General features: G+C 40.1%; 1 protein-coding gene across 1 annotated transcript in view; it reads right to left on the bottom strand.

Moving 5' to 3' along the window:
* Nucleotides 1–15,398, bottom strand: part of LOC110453192 (inactive tyrosine-protein kinase 7-like) — a 156,173-nt gene that overhangs the window by 50,783 nt on the left and 89,992 nt on the right. Inside the window, exon 3 of the mRNA XM_021502044.1 lies at nucleotides 7,199–7,334. Coding sequence (XP_021357719.1) covers nucleotides 7,199–7,334 — 136 coding nt within the window. The remainder of the gene's footprint in view (nucleotides 1–7,198; nucleotides 7,335–15,398) is intronic.

Here is a 15,398-nt window from a genome sequence, read left to right as displayed (position 1 = left end):
TATGAACATTTCACGAAAGTACATGGTATTGAATGTTGTAAGAAAATGTGTAATGTCCTACGTGGAAAGCCGTCGGGAAGAATTCGAGCCCCTGTTGTTTCTATACTTATGTAATTCCTGAATTGATGAGTTTTGTGGCTATTACATAATACATACAAGTTTCTCTTTCTGCAGAAATATATTCCATTTTTATAAAGCTGTCTGACTTAAATATCAAATAAACATTAATTCATACATGAATTGGACGGGGTTTTTTCCCAAAAAAAAAGAAGAAAATATTTGGGAATATACATATTTTGACTCGTTTTTCCTTTTCCTCATTTTAGGTAATTTGCCCATGTTCATACTGTTTACACTTGTGATGTGATTTTATGTATGGTTTGTAAGATATTTTAAAGCATGATTTATAATTGGTTTAAATATCCTAAAACATGTGTTGGGTTCTGCCATGATCACGAAAATACATCAAACAGGAAGACAGATTGATTCGGGGAGAGTTTATTGTACAGGTTTTACATGACTTTTTCTGATAATCGCTTAATTTTCCTGGCAAGGTTAAATAAACGGCTCATTACTCCCTGAATAATGCTCCCATTAGCCTAAAAACAATCATTTGTAAAGGGATCCTTTGTTTTTAAACTGCCAAACTTAATACATATATACTTGCTGCTTCTTACAGCAAGAGGCTCTCTTGAAATATTGTTCTCTAAGGATGCTGTAGAACGGTTCTGATGTAGATATAAATGGTGCTACAGAAAGGGCCATTCAGAGCCTCGAGTAGCTGACATTTTTACCTCCGTAAGTAGGATGCCATCCCAAGTCCTTGAAATAACCTTAAAGTTTAACAATTTTCAGCAAGTGCATGGAACTGTTTTTCATATAAGTTTACACTTTAAAACCAGGATAAATGGCATATGAACCTAACAGAATCTGGTGTGTTAGTGAACGTGTGATTGTCATTGGTAATGACTACCTACAGGCTGGTATCGGGTTGTGGTGTTCCTCAGAATTCGTACCGACATTTCTGGTGTTAGAATGTTCAGTGTGCCTATATGCATACTCAGAAAAAGCATTAACGTGCCAAAATGCAATCCTGTAGATGATAAAAACATCTCGCTTCCTCCTTGTCAAGTAGGATAATCCCAGTGAATTATGTACAAGATACACAAAATTAATTTTCTGCACCAAACTGTCAGATACGAATAACATCTTGGGATGCTTTCAGCTCATAGCTTCAATCCTGTTTTACGAGTGTTAGGTTTTGAAAAAAACACATAAGTTGAAACAGATTCCTTTGCTGATAACCTTACTTATATAGTATTTTACATGAAATCGGGACCCTTGAAATACTTTTATTATGATGTGCGATGTTTTTGAAACACTATGATACCAGCATTTCATAATTTGCCTACACAACAAAGTTATCAAAAGTATCCACCTAAAGAGGATTTCTTCGGCAAGTAACTTGTGTAATAAATGACTTTTTAATTCCTTTTTACATCTTCATAGAGTGCTCTTGAACTTCCAGAGAGAAAAAAACAAAGGTTTCATTTTGAGAATGATGACATATCAAATTTAGTAACAGTACAACCCCTTTAACACCAAGAGAAACTTCGCCTTCAGAAAAAGTGTATTTGAAAAATGTTACAAAACCATTAAAGATAGCCAGGTGAATAACGGTCCACACTAAAAAAAGAAAACAAATCGTGTTATCCACAATCGTTTATCTTACAGGGATAGGAGCTTGAACTCACAGATTACATATACACAACTACGGGGGCTATTATGGACGCCTATAAACTAACTAACATTCACCAATTTGAAATTCTCAGTTACAGGCTGAGGGCTTTTAATTGGCTATCGGTTATTTTTTGCTAATATGATTGGATGCATCTGACATGCGTTAACGGATGTTAGGGTTGCAGGTGTAACTAAATAATGGGTACTTAATCTAACCTCTCTCACAGAAAAGGGTGCCTTAATCTTCTACCAAGGGGAAATGGTTCTGTTACCATTCTGGGAGTGCTGGTAAAGGGAGATTAATCTTGGTGCAAATCTGTGTGCATCAACATATGTATACAGCCACAAATCATAACCTGCCACATATAGATCAGATAATGACCTTGAGATAATTACCCTATGACATTTGCCATTAGCAGGCTAGATTGGCAAAACCAGATCCAATCTTTAATAATAGATAGTAGCTATAAACAGCCAGGTCTCTAACATTTGACTGTTAAAATGGCCAGACTGGTGTGGTCAACTAATGGCAAGGATTCAATTGACTAGTTTAAACTGTGGAATGGCTCCTCTGATCCATAATAAGACCTGGAGAGCCAAGCTGGCATGATCAGGAATTGAAATGATTCGGTATAACATTGAGAAGACTACATCCAGGTGAATGTGTTCCAATGAAGGCCAGAAGAGGTATAGCTGGTCAGATCAGATAATGGCAAGCCCTCCCCATTATCAGAAGTGACCATATGTCAGAAATGGTCGGACAGGTCTCTGTTGTTATCTGCTCTAAGTAAATGGACTTCCTGATGTATCCAACATATCAGCTTGCCATCTCCTCATGAATCTCACCCCTCACCATGCTGTTTCCAGCAAATTTGTCTTTGACCTTGCGGGAACCATAGAGATCTCATAGGAATCTGACATTTTTGATTGCCATGGATTCTTAAGCCTCTTATTATAAAATTGCTCAAATATCTAATTTACAAATTAGGATTTTCCTATCTAATTACGATTTATGATTTTCTGCAAGGACTATGATGTCTATATATTTTTTTACATTACTTTTAGGAGGTGCCTGTTCTGCCAACCTTTTCTTACAAACTTTAAACATTGAAGTTCAACGAGTAATGAAACTATCTTGAATTTATATAGAAAATAAAATTAAAATCTTGACACCTACCACTGCACTCTATGTACTTTACCAACTCTTAAAAAGTTGAACAATTTAAATATTTGATGAAATGTGTAGCCTAGATGGGAGCCATGATTCTGAGTTCCCATGGCAAGTTTGGGCCATTCTGCCGCGTTTTTATGACCATTACCAATGCCCCGGTCACACATGTTTAAGAGTTATATCATCTGCTTTTTGTTTGGGGGCTGGTTAAGGCAGTTTTCGATAATGCACAATTTGAGGAGAACTACGCTTTTCTAGGTAGTGGGTTGAAGATTGCAAAGAGGTGTATATCTAGACTTCGAGCCTGTGGAGATGGCATCACATCTTTACGTCAAGTAATGGGCGAGAGAGATTGAGATTGTTCTACAGACCACTTCACTACAGATGTTGGCCATCCAAACCAATTCAACCAATCGCTGCCGACATAAGACTTAGCATTTTTGGAGCGACTGGTACCACCAAGAGTTGTCCTTCTCCCCCCCTTGTATATGTAGGTGTATCTCCCCCCTTTGCATATGTAGGTGTTACTCCCCCCTTTGTATACGTAGGTGTAACTCCCCCCATTGTATACGTAGGTGTAGCTCCCCGTTTTGTATACGTAGGTTTAGCCCCCGCCCCCCCCCCCTTGTATAAGTAGGTGTAGCTCCCCCCTTGTATATGTAGGTGTATCTCCCCCCTTTGTATACGTAGGTTTAGCCCCCGCCCCCCCTTGTATATGTAGGTGTAGCTCCCCCTTTGTATACGTAGGTGTAACTCCCCCCATTGTATACGTAGGTGTAACTCCCCCCTTTGTATACGTAGGTGTAACTACCCCCATTGTATACGTAGGTGTAGCTCCCCCTTTGCATACATAGGTGGAGCTCCCCCCCCCCTTTGTATACATAGGTGTAGCTCCCCTCTTTGTATACATAGGTGTAGCTCCCACTTTGTATACATAGGAATATCTCCCAGTTTTGTATATGTAGGGGTAGCTCCCACTTTGTATACGTAGGTGTAACTCCCCAATTTGTATATGTAGGAGTAGCTCCCACTTTGTATACATAGGAGTAGCTCCCCCCCCCTTTGTATACGTAGGTGTAACCCCCCCCATGTATACGTAGGTGTAGCTCCCCCCTTGTATATGTAGGTGTATCTCCCCCCTTTGTATACGTAGGTGTAACCCCCCCATTTGTATACATAGGTGTAGATCCCCCCTTTGTATACATAGGTGTAGCTCCCCCCCCTTTGTATACATAGGTGTAGCTCCCCTCTTTGTATACATAGGTGTAGCTCCCCTCTTTGTATACATAGGTGTAGCTCCCCCTTTGTATACATAGGTGTAGCTCCCCTCTTTGTATACATAGGTGTAGCTCCCCCTTTGTATCCGTAGGTGTAACTCCCCCCATTGTTTATGTAGGTGTAGCTCCCCCCTTGTATATGTAGGTGTATCTCCCCCCTTTGTATACGTAGGCTTAGCCCCCGCCCCCCCTTGTATATGTAGCTGTAGCTCCCCCTTTGTATACGTAGGGTTTGCTCCCCCTTTGTATATATAGGTTTAGCCCCACCCCCCCTTGTATATGTAGGTGCAGCTCCCCCATTTGTATACGTAGGTGTAACTCCCCAATTTGTATATGTAGGAGTAGCTCCCACTTTGTATACATAGGTGTAGCTCCCCCTTTGTATACATAGGTGTAGGTTTAGCCCCCGCCCCCCCTTGTATATGTAGCTGTAGCTCCCCCTTTGTATACGTAGTTTTAGCTCCCCCTTTGTATATATAGGGTTAGCCCCGCCCCCCTTGTATACGTGGGGGTAGCTCCCCCTTTGTATACGTAGTTTTAGCTCCCCCTTTGTATATATAGGGTTAGCCCCGCCCCCCTTGTATACGTAGGTGCAGCTCCCCCTTTGTATACGTAGGTGTAACCCCCCCCATGTATACGTAGGTGTAGCTCCCCCCATTGTATACGTAGGTGTAACTCCCCAATTTGTATATGTAGGAGTAGCTCCCACTTTGTATACATAGGTGTAGCTCCCCTCTTTGTATACATAGGTGTAGCTCCCCCTTTGCCCCCTTGTATAAGTAGGTGTAGCCCCCCCCTTGTATATGTAGGTGTATCTCCCCCCTTTGTATACGTAGGCTTAGCCCCCGCCCCCCCTTGTATATGTAGGTGTATCTCCCCCCTTTGTATACGTAGGTTTAGCTCCCCCTTTGTATATATAGGTTTAGCTCCCCCTTTGTATATATAGGTTTAGCCCCGCCCCCCTTGTATACGTAGGTGTAGCTCCCCCTTTGTATACGTAGGTGTAGCTCCCCCTTTGTATATGTAGGTGTAGCTCCCCCCATTGTATACGTAGGTGTAACTCCCCCCATTGTATATGTAGGTGTATCTCCCCCCATTGTATATGTAGGTGTAACTCCCCCCATTGTATATGTAGGTGTATCTCCCCCCATTGTATATGTAGGTGTATCTCCCCCCATTGTATATGTAGGTGTATCTCCCCCCATTGTATATGTAGGTGTAACTCCCCCCATTGTATATGTAGGTGTATCTCCCCCCATTGTATATGTAGGTGTAGCTCCCCCTATGTATACGTAGGTGTAGCTCCCCTCTTTGTATACGTAGGTTTAGCCCCGCCCTCCCTTGTTTACGTAGGTGTAGCTCCCCCTTTGTATACGTAGGTTTAGCTCCCCCTTTGTATATGTAGGTGTAGCTCCCCCCATTGTTTATGTAGGTGTAGCTCCCCCTTTGTATACGTAGGTTTAGCTCCCCCTTTGTATATGTAGGTGTAGCTCCCCCCATTGTATACGTAGGTGTAGCTCCCCCTTTGTATACGTAGGTGTAGCTCCCCCTTTGTATATGTAGGTGTAGCTCCCCCTTTGTATATATAGGTTTAGCCCCACCCCCCCTTGTATATGTAGGTGCAGCTCCCCCATTTGTATATGTAGGTGTAGCTCCCCCTTTGTATACGTAGGTGTAGCTCCCCCCTTTGTATACGTAGGTGTAGCTCCCCCTTTGTATATGTAGGTGTAGCTCCCCCTTTGTATATATAGGTTTAGCCCCACCCCCCCTTGTATATGTAGGTGCAGCTCCCCCATTTGTATATGTAGGTGTAGCTCCCCCTTTGTATACGTAGGTGTAGCTCCCCCCTTTGTATACGTAGGTGTAGCTCACCCCTTTGTATATGTAGGTGTAGCTCACCCCCTTTGTATATATAGGTGTAGTCACTGATTAAGACTAAATTAAGGCTTACGTAAATAAGCCAGGTTTAAATGAACAAATTATTTTATACAGACTACAAATCATAATTTTAAAGAATTATTTAGGGAGTACACTGTATAGAACTTGTAGAACTATTTATATAAACTAATAATTTTATGTTTATTAGGTAACGATGTGATCATATATAGCGTAAGGTAAAGATGTAATATGATATGTAGTGTTAGGCAATCCTAAATATAGATCAACCGCTTTAGAGCAATCTGATTGGTTGGGGTATAGTTGGTCATTGTTTTCACAGGCTCTGTAGCAGAAAGACGTCGCAATCTTTGTCTTTGAAAATCACGCTACTTAATATATTAGAACATCACCAGTATCGAAAGGTCTTTGGTAAACAGACCAACACAACACCGTTGGAAACAACATTGACAATTAATTTTGCCAAACAAGTAACAAGTAAGTCATCTCAAAATGTAATGAACAGAATTTTCTTTTGAAGAATTAATATCGTTTATGAAATCAGATCAGCATTACCTGAAGTAACTACTAAAGCAGAAGCTGAATTCTGACCACAGGTGACCCCTCAAAAAGGATGATTTGATGAGAAAGTGACATTTTAATGTAATGGAACAAGTCACATTTAATGATCACTCCCCCTTGACAGATATCTAAATACAATACCTCTATCGTACTACTGATCCAATCGTAGTGATTTCAGGTAAACGACAGTCTACCCTTTATTTCCTACTTAAAACACAATAACACAGGTAAACAATATTTTCCAACCCCCCAGTTACCTACCTGAATTGTGATGCAATAGGTATATACAGATAAACGTGGTTACCCACCTGGAATTTTTAAAACCACTAAATTAGTTGTGTTTGTACCTGTGTGGTAGACATTGATATTTAGTACCCATCTAGTTTGGTAACTTAACCAGTACTACTACATGTACTGTAACTTCCATTTGAGTACACCATCAGTGACGGAGTAGTGTATTAGAACTGTAGCTATCAATATCTGTGTAATACCACATCATCATAGTACAACAGAACCATGCAATGTGGACCTTTATTTTTGTAATCTAACTCACCTGAAATTGTTGTGGTACCACAGGTAGGTAGGTTCTGGATTTCCAGAGACAATACATTTTAGGGATAGTTCTGAACCCAAGGCCACTTCGCTAGGCTTTGGTTTTCTGAGCTCAACTTCTGCTGTTTTTCCTAACCCTGGAAAATATAACATATGTAGAACATTAAATCACGAGTTAAATGAAATTTGTTTTTATTCATTTTCACCTGAAATTGAAGGGGGGAAAAGAACACTATCATGGAATATTGCAAAAATCTAATGTGTTCTTTTGAAATATAACACAGGTGAAATTATCTATATATATATATACTTTTAATTCAATCAAATAGATCATGATTTCTGTGAAGAAACTGACCTTAATCTAAAAAGTAGCATGCAGAACAATGGGGATCTATCTTTTTCTTTGTGGTTCGAGTTGCCTAAGTGTATTTGAAAGATTATGTAATGGACAGACCCTGATAAAGAGAAACTGATCGCTGCAAATTCTGGAGATGGTCTATCATAAAGATGTAAACAATGCTGAGGATGGCAAGATGAAATTTAAAGGAATGACCAATAAATTTCTACATTAAATTTAAAAAAAATTATCTTGAAGAGCCTAAGATAAAACCAACACTTCAGGAGAAACACGCAAATCTGTTATGGTTGATAACCACTCAAGAATATAATTTAAATATTTGTAAGTTTGAAAGCGAAGAAATTTGACGTCTCCATGCTGATACCTACTTACAGATATGAAATACTGTATTGCACTATCTCATATTTTTATATTTCATTATTCACTTTAAAGAAGAAAATTATAAGCGAAGCACTGATGATCAGACAGTATCTATGGGTCGGGGATAGCAAAGGTAATCTGTGGTATACAATTTCACTTCCATGATTTCTAAATTTTTCTTCTTTCATAATCAGACAGAAAGATGCCTTAAGGATAGATGTGGCGGCCCCTTCAGCACTGCCTACATGTAAACATCTGCAGATTGATACACGATCACTGCATCCAGCAAAGTGCACACCAGCAGACACTGAAGATTTGCTGATGGAAGAAATACATAAAACTCAAGATATTTATCAAGAGAAACGGAAAAGAAAACCATCTTTATATGATAAACCAGCACTAACATGAGTCATTTAAAGCTAACATAAGAAAGCCCTTTCACTATCATTAGGTGGTAATATCGTATTGAAAATATAAACCAATCAAGTGTGACAAAAAAATAGCCATGCTTTCTGTCAGTTTAGTGTCCCTTACAATCTCGGTGGGCAAAAAAAAAAAGAAGATCTTTCAAGCATTATTAAACATCTAACTTACCAGTATAAATCTTTCATCTAGCGACCCAAAAAAAGGAAATTGGTAATTTATTTACCATGTTCTTACACTCCAGCTAGTTTCTTACGCCTGCATCTTACGGGCAGTAAAATTTACACAGCCGTTATATTTTCTCCACTATTACAGTCTAAACCCAAGTGTATGATATCTGTATAAAACGTGAAATGATGAAATTAAACAACAGTAACCCAGAAACAACCCCCTCATGTGAACAAGGTTCGAATGACGAAGACTCGCACCCCTATCTCCAATATCTGGGGATAGTAATAAATGGTCTGAAAACACTTGCATTTTCAATAAACCATGCTGGTCATGGGAAGCATTTAAAACCTAGTCCGCAAACAAACCACATATCGCCTCTAAGTGGATAATCATATCAGCGATTCATCTCATCTTGAAAATACATTGACACACGCCCATCACATGAATATAACTAATTTGATCAACCCTCCTCAGAGATTTCTTGTTGGGTTTTGGAGATTTTGGTAAAGTGCTTATCCCAGTACCTTTCTACAGGTTATCTCCCTTGAGAACATCAAACCAAAGTAATGACTTTCATCTACAGATGTATTAATGTCACTGTGAAAATTGATACAAAATGTGAAAAGAGACAAATGCATTTCAGTAGCTACAGCTCAGTGATGTTGAGGGAGTTTTCAGAGACCTCTAAGATACAACAACAACAATGTCAAATTGGGTTCAGTGAGGGAAGAATGGAAAGGTGATCAATAACAGCAGATTCTGGTACAGTAGCTTTTCATGTTTTCTGTCTGCACCCTGTTCACTTGACCACTGACCAATGCCTGACCTTTGCAAGGCTTACTTTGTAAAATGGATATCTTCTGCTGGTCAAACTGGACTGCTCTGATTGACCTACCCCAACAATGCATGACCCCACCTTGCACTGGTGAGTCTACAGACATAATATTGTTGCCTTTCGTCCCTGTTGTTGACTGATCCACTTCTTCCCTATTTCCTCCCTTTTACAATTCACTCCTTACTTATCCCTTAATATGTAAACTGCCTTCCTGTGTCCTATCAACACCAAATGAGGTCACTCTCTCCCTTCCCCTGTCCCTATACCCTACCTTCTGCAACCTAACCCCCTTCCTCCCTCCTCTTTTCCCTAACCCCCTCCCTCCTCTACCCCACAACCCTTCCTACCCTCTACCCTTCTACCACCTAACCCTTCCCTCTACCCTTCATACATTCTTCCTCACTGCCACCTAACCCTTCCCTCTACCCTTCATACTATCTCCTTCACTGCCATCTAACCCTTCCCTCTACCCTTCTTACTATCTCCCTCACTGCCACCTAACCCTTCCCTCTGCCCTTAGTACTATCTCCTTCACTGCCACATAATCCTTCCCTCTACCCTACATACTATCTCCTTCACTACCACCTAACCCTTCCCTCTACCCTTCGTTCTATCTCCCTCACTGCCACCTAACCCTTCCCTCTACCCTTAGTACTATCTCCTTCACTGCCACATAATCCTTCCCTCTACCCTACATACTATCTCCTTCACTGCCATCTAACCCTTCCCTCTACCCTTCGTCCTATCTCCCTCACTGCCACCTAACCCTTCCCTCTCCCCTTAGTACTATCTCCATCACTGCCACCTAATCCTTCTCTCTACCCTACATACTATCTCCCTCACTGCCACCTAATCCTTCTCTCTACCCTACATACTATCTCCTTCACTACCACCTAACTCTTCCCTCTACCCTTCGTACTATCTCCTTCACTGCCACCTAACCCTTCCCTCTCCTCTTCATACTATCTCCTTCACTGCCATCTACCCCTTCCCTCTACCCTTCGTACTATCTCCTTCACTGCCATCTAGCCCTTCCCTCTACCCTTCGTACTATCTCCTTCACTGCCATCTAACCCTTCCCTCTACCCTTCTTACTATCTCCCTCACTGCCACCTAACCCTTCCCTCTACTCTTAGTACTATCTCCCTCACTACCACCTAACCCTTCCCTCTACCCTTCGTACTATCTCCCTCACTGCTACCTAACCCCTCCCCTTCTTCTACCCCTAATCCTTCATACTACAAGTATTTACCCTACTATCCCCTAACTCCCTCCCTACAATCTACCCCACTACCACCTAACCCCCTCCCTCTACCCATTTAACCTTCCTACCATCTACCCTACTACCCCTTACCCCTCCCTCTTCCCCCTTCCTACCATCTACCCAACTACCCCTCACCCCACCCTCTAACCCCTTACCCCTAACATCTACCCCACTTCCACCTTTAACTTCCCCACACCAAAATCTCCTTCCTTCCACCACATCACCATAAGCGTCATTCGTTTATTTTACAAGTCAACATTCTGACAGGAACAATGACAGACACTCCTTCCAAAACAAAGAGAAACTCAAAACTACCAATGGGCATGCTATTGTAGCCATGACAACATTTTAACCCAACAAAGAAAATGGATCAAATTCTTTCAAGAGAAGAAAAATCATAAAAACTTTCATTGTTAATTAATGGAATATGGACTTGTTTGAACCTAACATCAGACAAATAACTGTCAGGGTTCAAATTCATTGTAACACTACAAAATACATTTGAGTTTTTTTCCCAGTGACAAATGGTAGCATTTTGAATCATTTTTTCTCACTATATTTGCCCGACAATGATGAGTGTTAATTTAATACTCCAGCATCAGCTGCCTGTCTACTCTAGTACATTCACGGCAGGTTTAATGTACAAAAGATGATACACGCCACACAAATAGAGATGTGTATTTGAGGAAAGATAAAAGATGCCTCTGTTTATCTCATACAATGACCCAAACACACGCACTGAAACACATGAGATTAGGCTGCTACTAACTAACACAATTAAACAATACAAGACAGTTTCATGAATGGCAACACAAGTTTACAGTTACAGCTAAGGTCTGATCAGGAGAATTTTTTCACCCTCAAAAATATTCACTTAAGTTTATAACGTTTATGTGCAGAAGCTTTAAGGATTATCAAGTTTGATGGCAGTAAAATTGGGGTGAATTCATCCCTACTTAGGCATCAGCCAACCGTGAAATAGTTGTCACAGAAACCCAACAATTTTGTACCAGATAACATCAAACCGCAAGATAGACAGCAGAACTGTAGTAAATCTAACCCCACTTCTGACCACATTTGACCTTTGCCTTTTGACCTTGAGATACTGGCATGACCTTTAGTTCTTTGTCATGTCCATCCATCCGTAGCACCACAGACTTATCCTTTTAAGATTCAGATTGCACTTTGTGGGGTTAATTATTAGAGGTGGTTTATACACCTATTTAATCAAAACAAATCTATTTAGTTTCTATTTAAACAGATAAATAACACAGCTTTGTGCTAACTAATTCCACACTAACATCTAATTAATATGATGAAATTTAATATGCTGCATCATAATGTGCAAATAATTAACCTGAAATCAATCCAATCAAAAAAACAGATAACAAGAGAAGTGTTGAAAGTAGTAGCTAATCAATTCAATATAACGTTTAAGGTGGGGATGGAGTAATTAAATTAACCAATCAAAATCAAGATAACAAGAGAAGTGTGGATAAAACTGAGTGGTGTGTAATGGGAGAGAAATGAACCTGTTCAACTCTGTTAAACTCTGTGTCCCAGGCAAACCCCCTCCAACTTCAATGTCTACACTGCGGATAAATAGAATTACACAGAACAACTTTGAATGGTACTTGAAAGTGAAATTGGGTGATTTAATAGTGGAAGCCCTGCAGAGTTCCTTATTGTGATAGAAGGGAGCATGTTCCAAATGTATAACCATATTTCTACCCCTATTTAATGTAACCACTTTCAGCAATTTTCGCTGATGGAAAATTCTATGTAATGATAACATTGATTGGAGTACCCTATGTACAATTCTGTGGCAAGTGTTGACTAATGGCTACTATGATAAGTCAGTGATGAATCTAGTCTTCTCTGCAGAAAATTGATGGTGATAGAGACATCACTTAACTCGTGCAATATGTATCCATATCAACATAAACATAGGAAACAGCCACATGTCTATATACCTCACATTTATCACATGCCAACTCAACACTTATAACAAAGGTTTTCTACCATGTAAGTATATATTGTTCTCAGGAATACCGCTGTACATGTACAGAGAAGTCATAATCACAACTCTCCGATATCTAATTATTTACTCGACAACATTGTACATATCTACAGTGACATTTTAATAAGTCTGTATGACTACGAGTCAGTATGCAATAACTGAAAATGAGCTTACATTCCTGGCGATAGTGATTAATTTGGCTTGAAATGGAACACCATTTCAAGTTTATCTAATTATTAGAAAAATTTTCTGATCATTATTTCTGAAAGTATTCATTAAAAGTCTTCATTCAGACAAAACTGCTCCCTTCGAACATTTGAATACACCTGAGAGTATGTTTTGTTAGGTATTAATCTATTTTTTTTCCAATCAGCCGCTCAACAAACATCTGAAATAGAAAATACAGATGTTAACGAGGTCAACCCAGCGCAACTCGGGGAAGCTGTGGCTGTGTGATTTCTGTCCTCTCAACTCGGGGAAGCTGTGGCTGTGTGATTTCTGTCCTCTCAACTAGGGGAAGCTGTGGCTGTGTGATTTCTGTCCTCTCAACTAAGGGCTTATGTTACAATGTACAAAATTTGTATGATATATTATCTGGTCCACAGAAAGCTCATTTCCATAAATTTTAACTTATAAAGCAAATACATGTACATCCTGTTTCCTGCAATGTTTTTGTGGTTCCTTAGATTCTGACACAATTTGATTGTATATATTGTTTTTGTATTTTACAAAGGAAACCTAGTTATCAATTATTTTGGGTGCCTGCAGAGGAGACTCAATAGTCCAGCCACCTTAGCTTCTGTCACAGTAACTTGATTTACTTAGAATTTTGTAAACCTACCCCCTAAAATACTGGCTTGATTGTGGGTTCGCCACAACCAGGCTAGCTGTGTCTGCATGGTTTAATGATGCTCCACTGTAAGGATGGATAGCAAGGTCTCTTCATTGAAATCTGCCGTCTCACACAGGAGGTGTAAACAGAACAGCGACCAGACCACCTCTACAGCCGTTTTGTAAGGTCAATGTGATAGATGACCTCATATCACCCCTACAACTACTTTGTAGGGTCAACGTGATGGATGACCTTAGACCAATTATCTCCCCTGGTCGGCCACTCTTCAGCGTGATTTATTACACCAGAGGTTGGCTACACACATGTCCTTCAGATTAACTGGGTGGCTGGTGTTACCTATACAAAGCGGCACCCCACCACAATGGTTGACCCCAATGTTACCAGGCTAACCCTTGCCTTTATTTAGTTGCTATGTAACCCTGTATTTATTTAATAATTTATAATGTTATCTATGTTTGTAACAAAAAGGATATTATCTTTGTAAATGACATTTAATTTTCATCACTTAAAATCATAACAGATGATGTATCTTTGATCGGTGATAACATTCCTGAAGTTTAGGATGTATTGGGTCATAAGATAATAGATAGAAAAAAAAATCAGCAACACAGAAACATACCCTCAAGACATTTCCATAACTTGAAATATTGATTAAAAATATCCTTGATTGAGAACAAATGCACCAAACACTAGCCTATAGCATCATACGGGTAATATTTTGGTATTTAATAGAATTTAATCCTTTCAACTTGATAATTTGTTTCTGGTTACCTTGTCAAAAAATAATAAAAAGGTGTTGTTTGAATATGCATAGTGTGTAGTTTCTAAATTGATTCTTTTCTGCCGTTGCTTTCTTTTTGTTTTACCTCAAGTTAGATAAATAGACTATTGACATGGATTCTTGGTTCTAGTAATGCCATATAAATGTGGTCTTTTGCCTCATATTCGGAGAACACTCTGATACTTGCCCAACAGCTAGCTGATGACCAGCGAGAGGTGTATCCGTCAGGACCATCTCATGTCTCTGGCGCCAAGTTTGTATATAGTTAATGTGCTGTGATGTGTAGACCTTCCCTGGAGATTACACAACATAAGAGTTATCTTTACTGCCCTAATACCTTTTAGTGTGCTTCTGATGTCTTTACCCAAGCCTACAGGACGACCAGTGGTGTCATCAGCTTTGCTAGGTTCAACAATCTGCGGCTTTTTGTTTCTTGGACAATTATAATAACCAATAAAGTCACCTAACAGTCGCAGAGTCCCCACAAAACCACAAAACATGTGACCTCCTATAAGGGCTTGTATCGTTATCCATGTCAGTTGTTCCCTGGTAATTGGCCGATCCACGTGTGGGGGATCCGAGTCCCTAATCCTCTTTCCAGAGTAATTAGTGGGTCTTCACAACAGATGAGTGTGGATATGTGATTCCTAATAACCTTTTATCTCATTCTGCAGCTTTCAATTTACACCGTGTAACAAATTGTTGATACTGGTGGACCACCGAGGGAATGTAATTGGAATCTGCACTTTCCGTGACCCCCTTTGAGATGCAGAACTTCCTTCCTGCCCTCAGAGTTCATTTATCTTCGGTCTACAAATGGTGGATCAGTTGTCATGGTGACTCCACGCAAACACAGGCACATGCATTTACTTGGAGAACGCAATGTCATCACAATGTCATCGTGATGACAGGACGGGTGTCAAAGCGAGGTGAGAGAGCGAAGAAGCTGGCATCAGCTGCTGCAGAGTCTGGACTCCGACAGGCATTCACCTTGGTGATGCAGGTCCAGTCCATGCTATGGCCACTGTCCAGAGCATTTTTTATTGTGGCCACATGACTCTCGTGATAGCCATAGAAATGTAACCAATCCACTTGATTGAACAGCTCATCTGACCCCCCAGTGTTTCTTCTTTTCA

Source organism: Mizuhopecten yessoensis, unplaced genomic scaffold (genome assembly GCF_002113885.1).
Source record: "Mizuhopecten yessoensis strain PY_sf001 unplaced genomic scaffold, ASM211388v2 scaffold7167, whole genome shotgun sequence".
Classification (NCBI taxonomy): Eukaryota; Metazoa; Mollusca; class Bivalvia; order Pectinida; family Pectinidae; genus Mizuhopecten; species Mizuhopecten yessoensis.
Note: the sequence above shows the minus strand (reverse complement) of the source record. Positions and strands in the feature narration are given on the sequence as shown.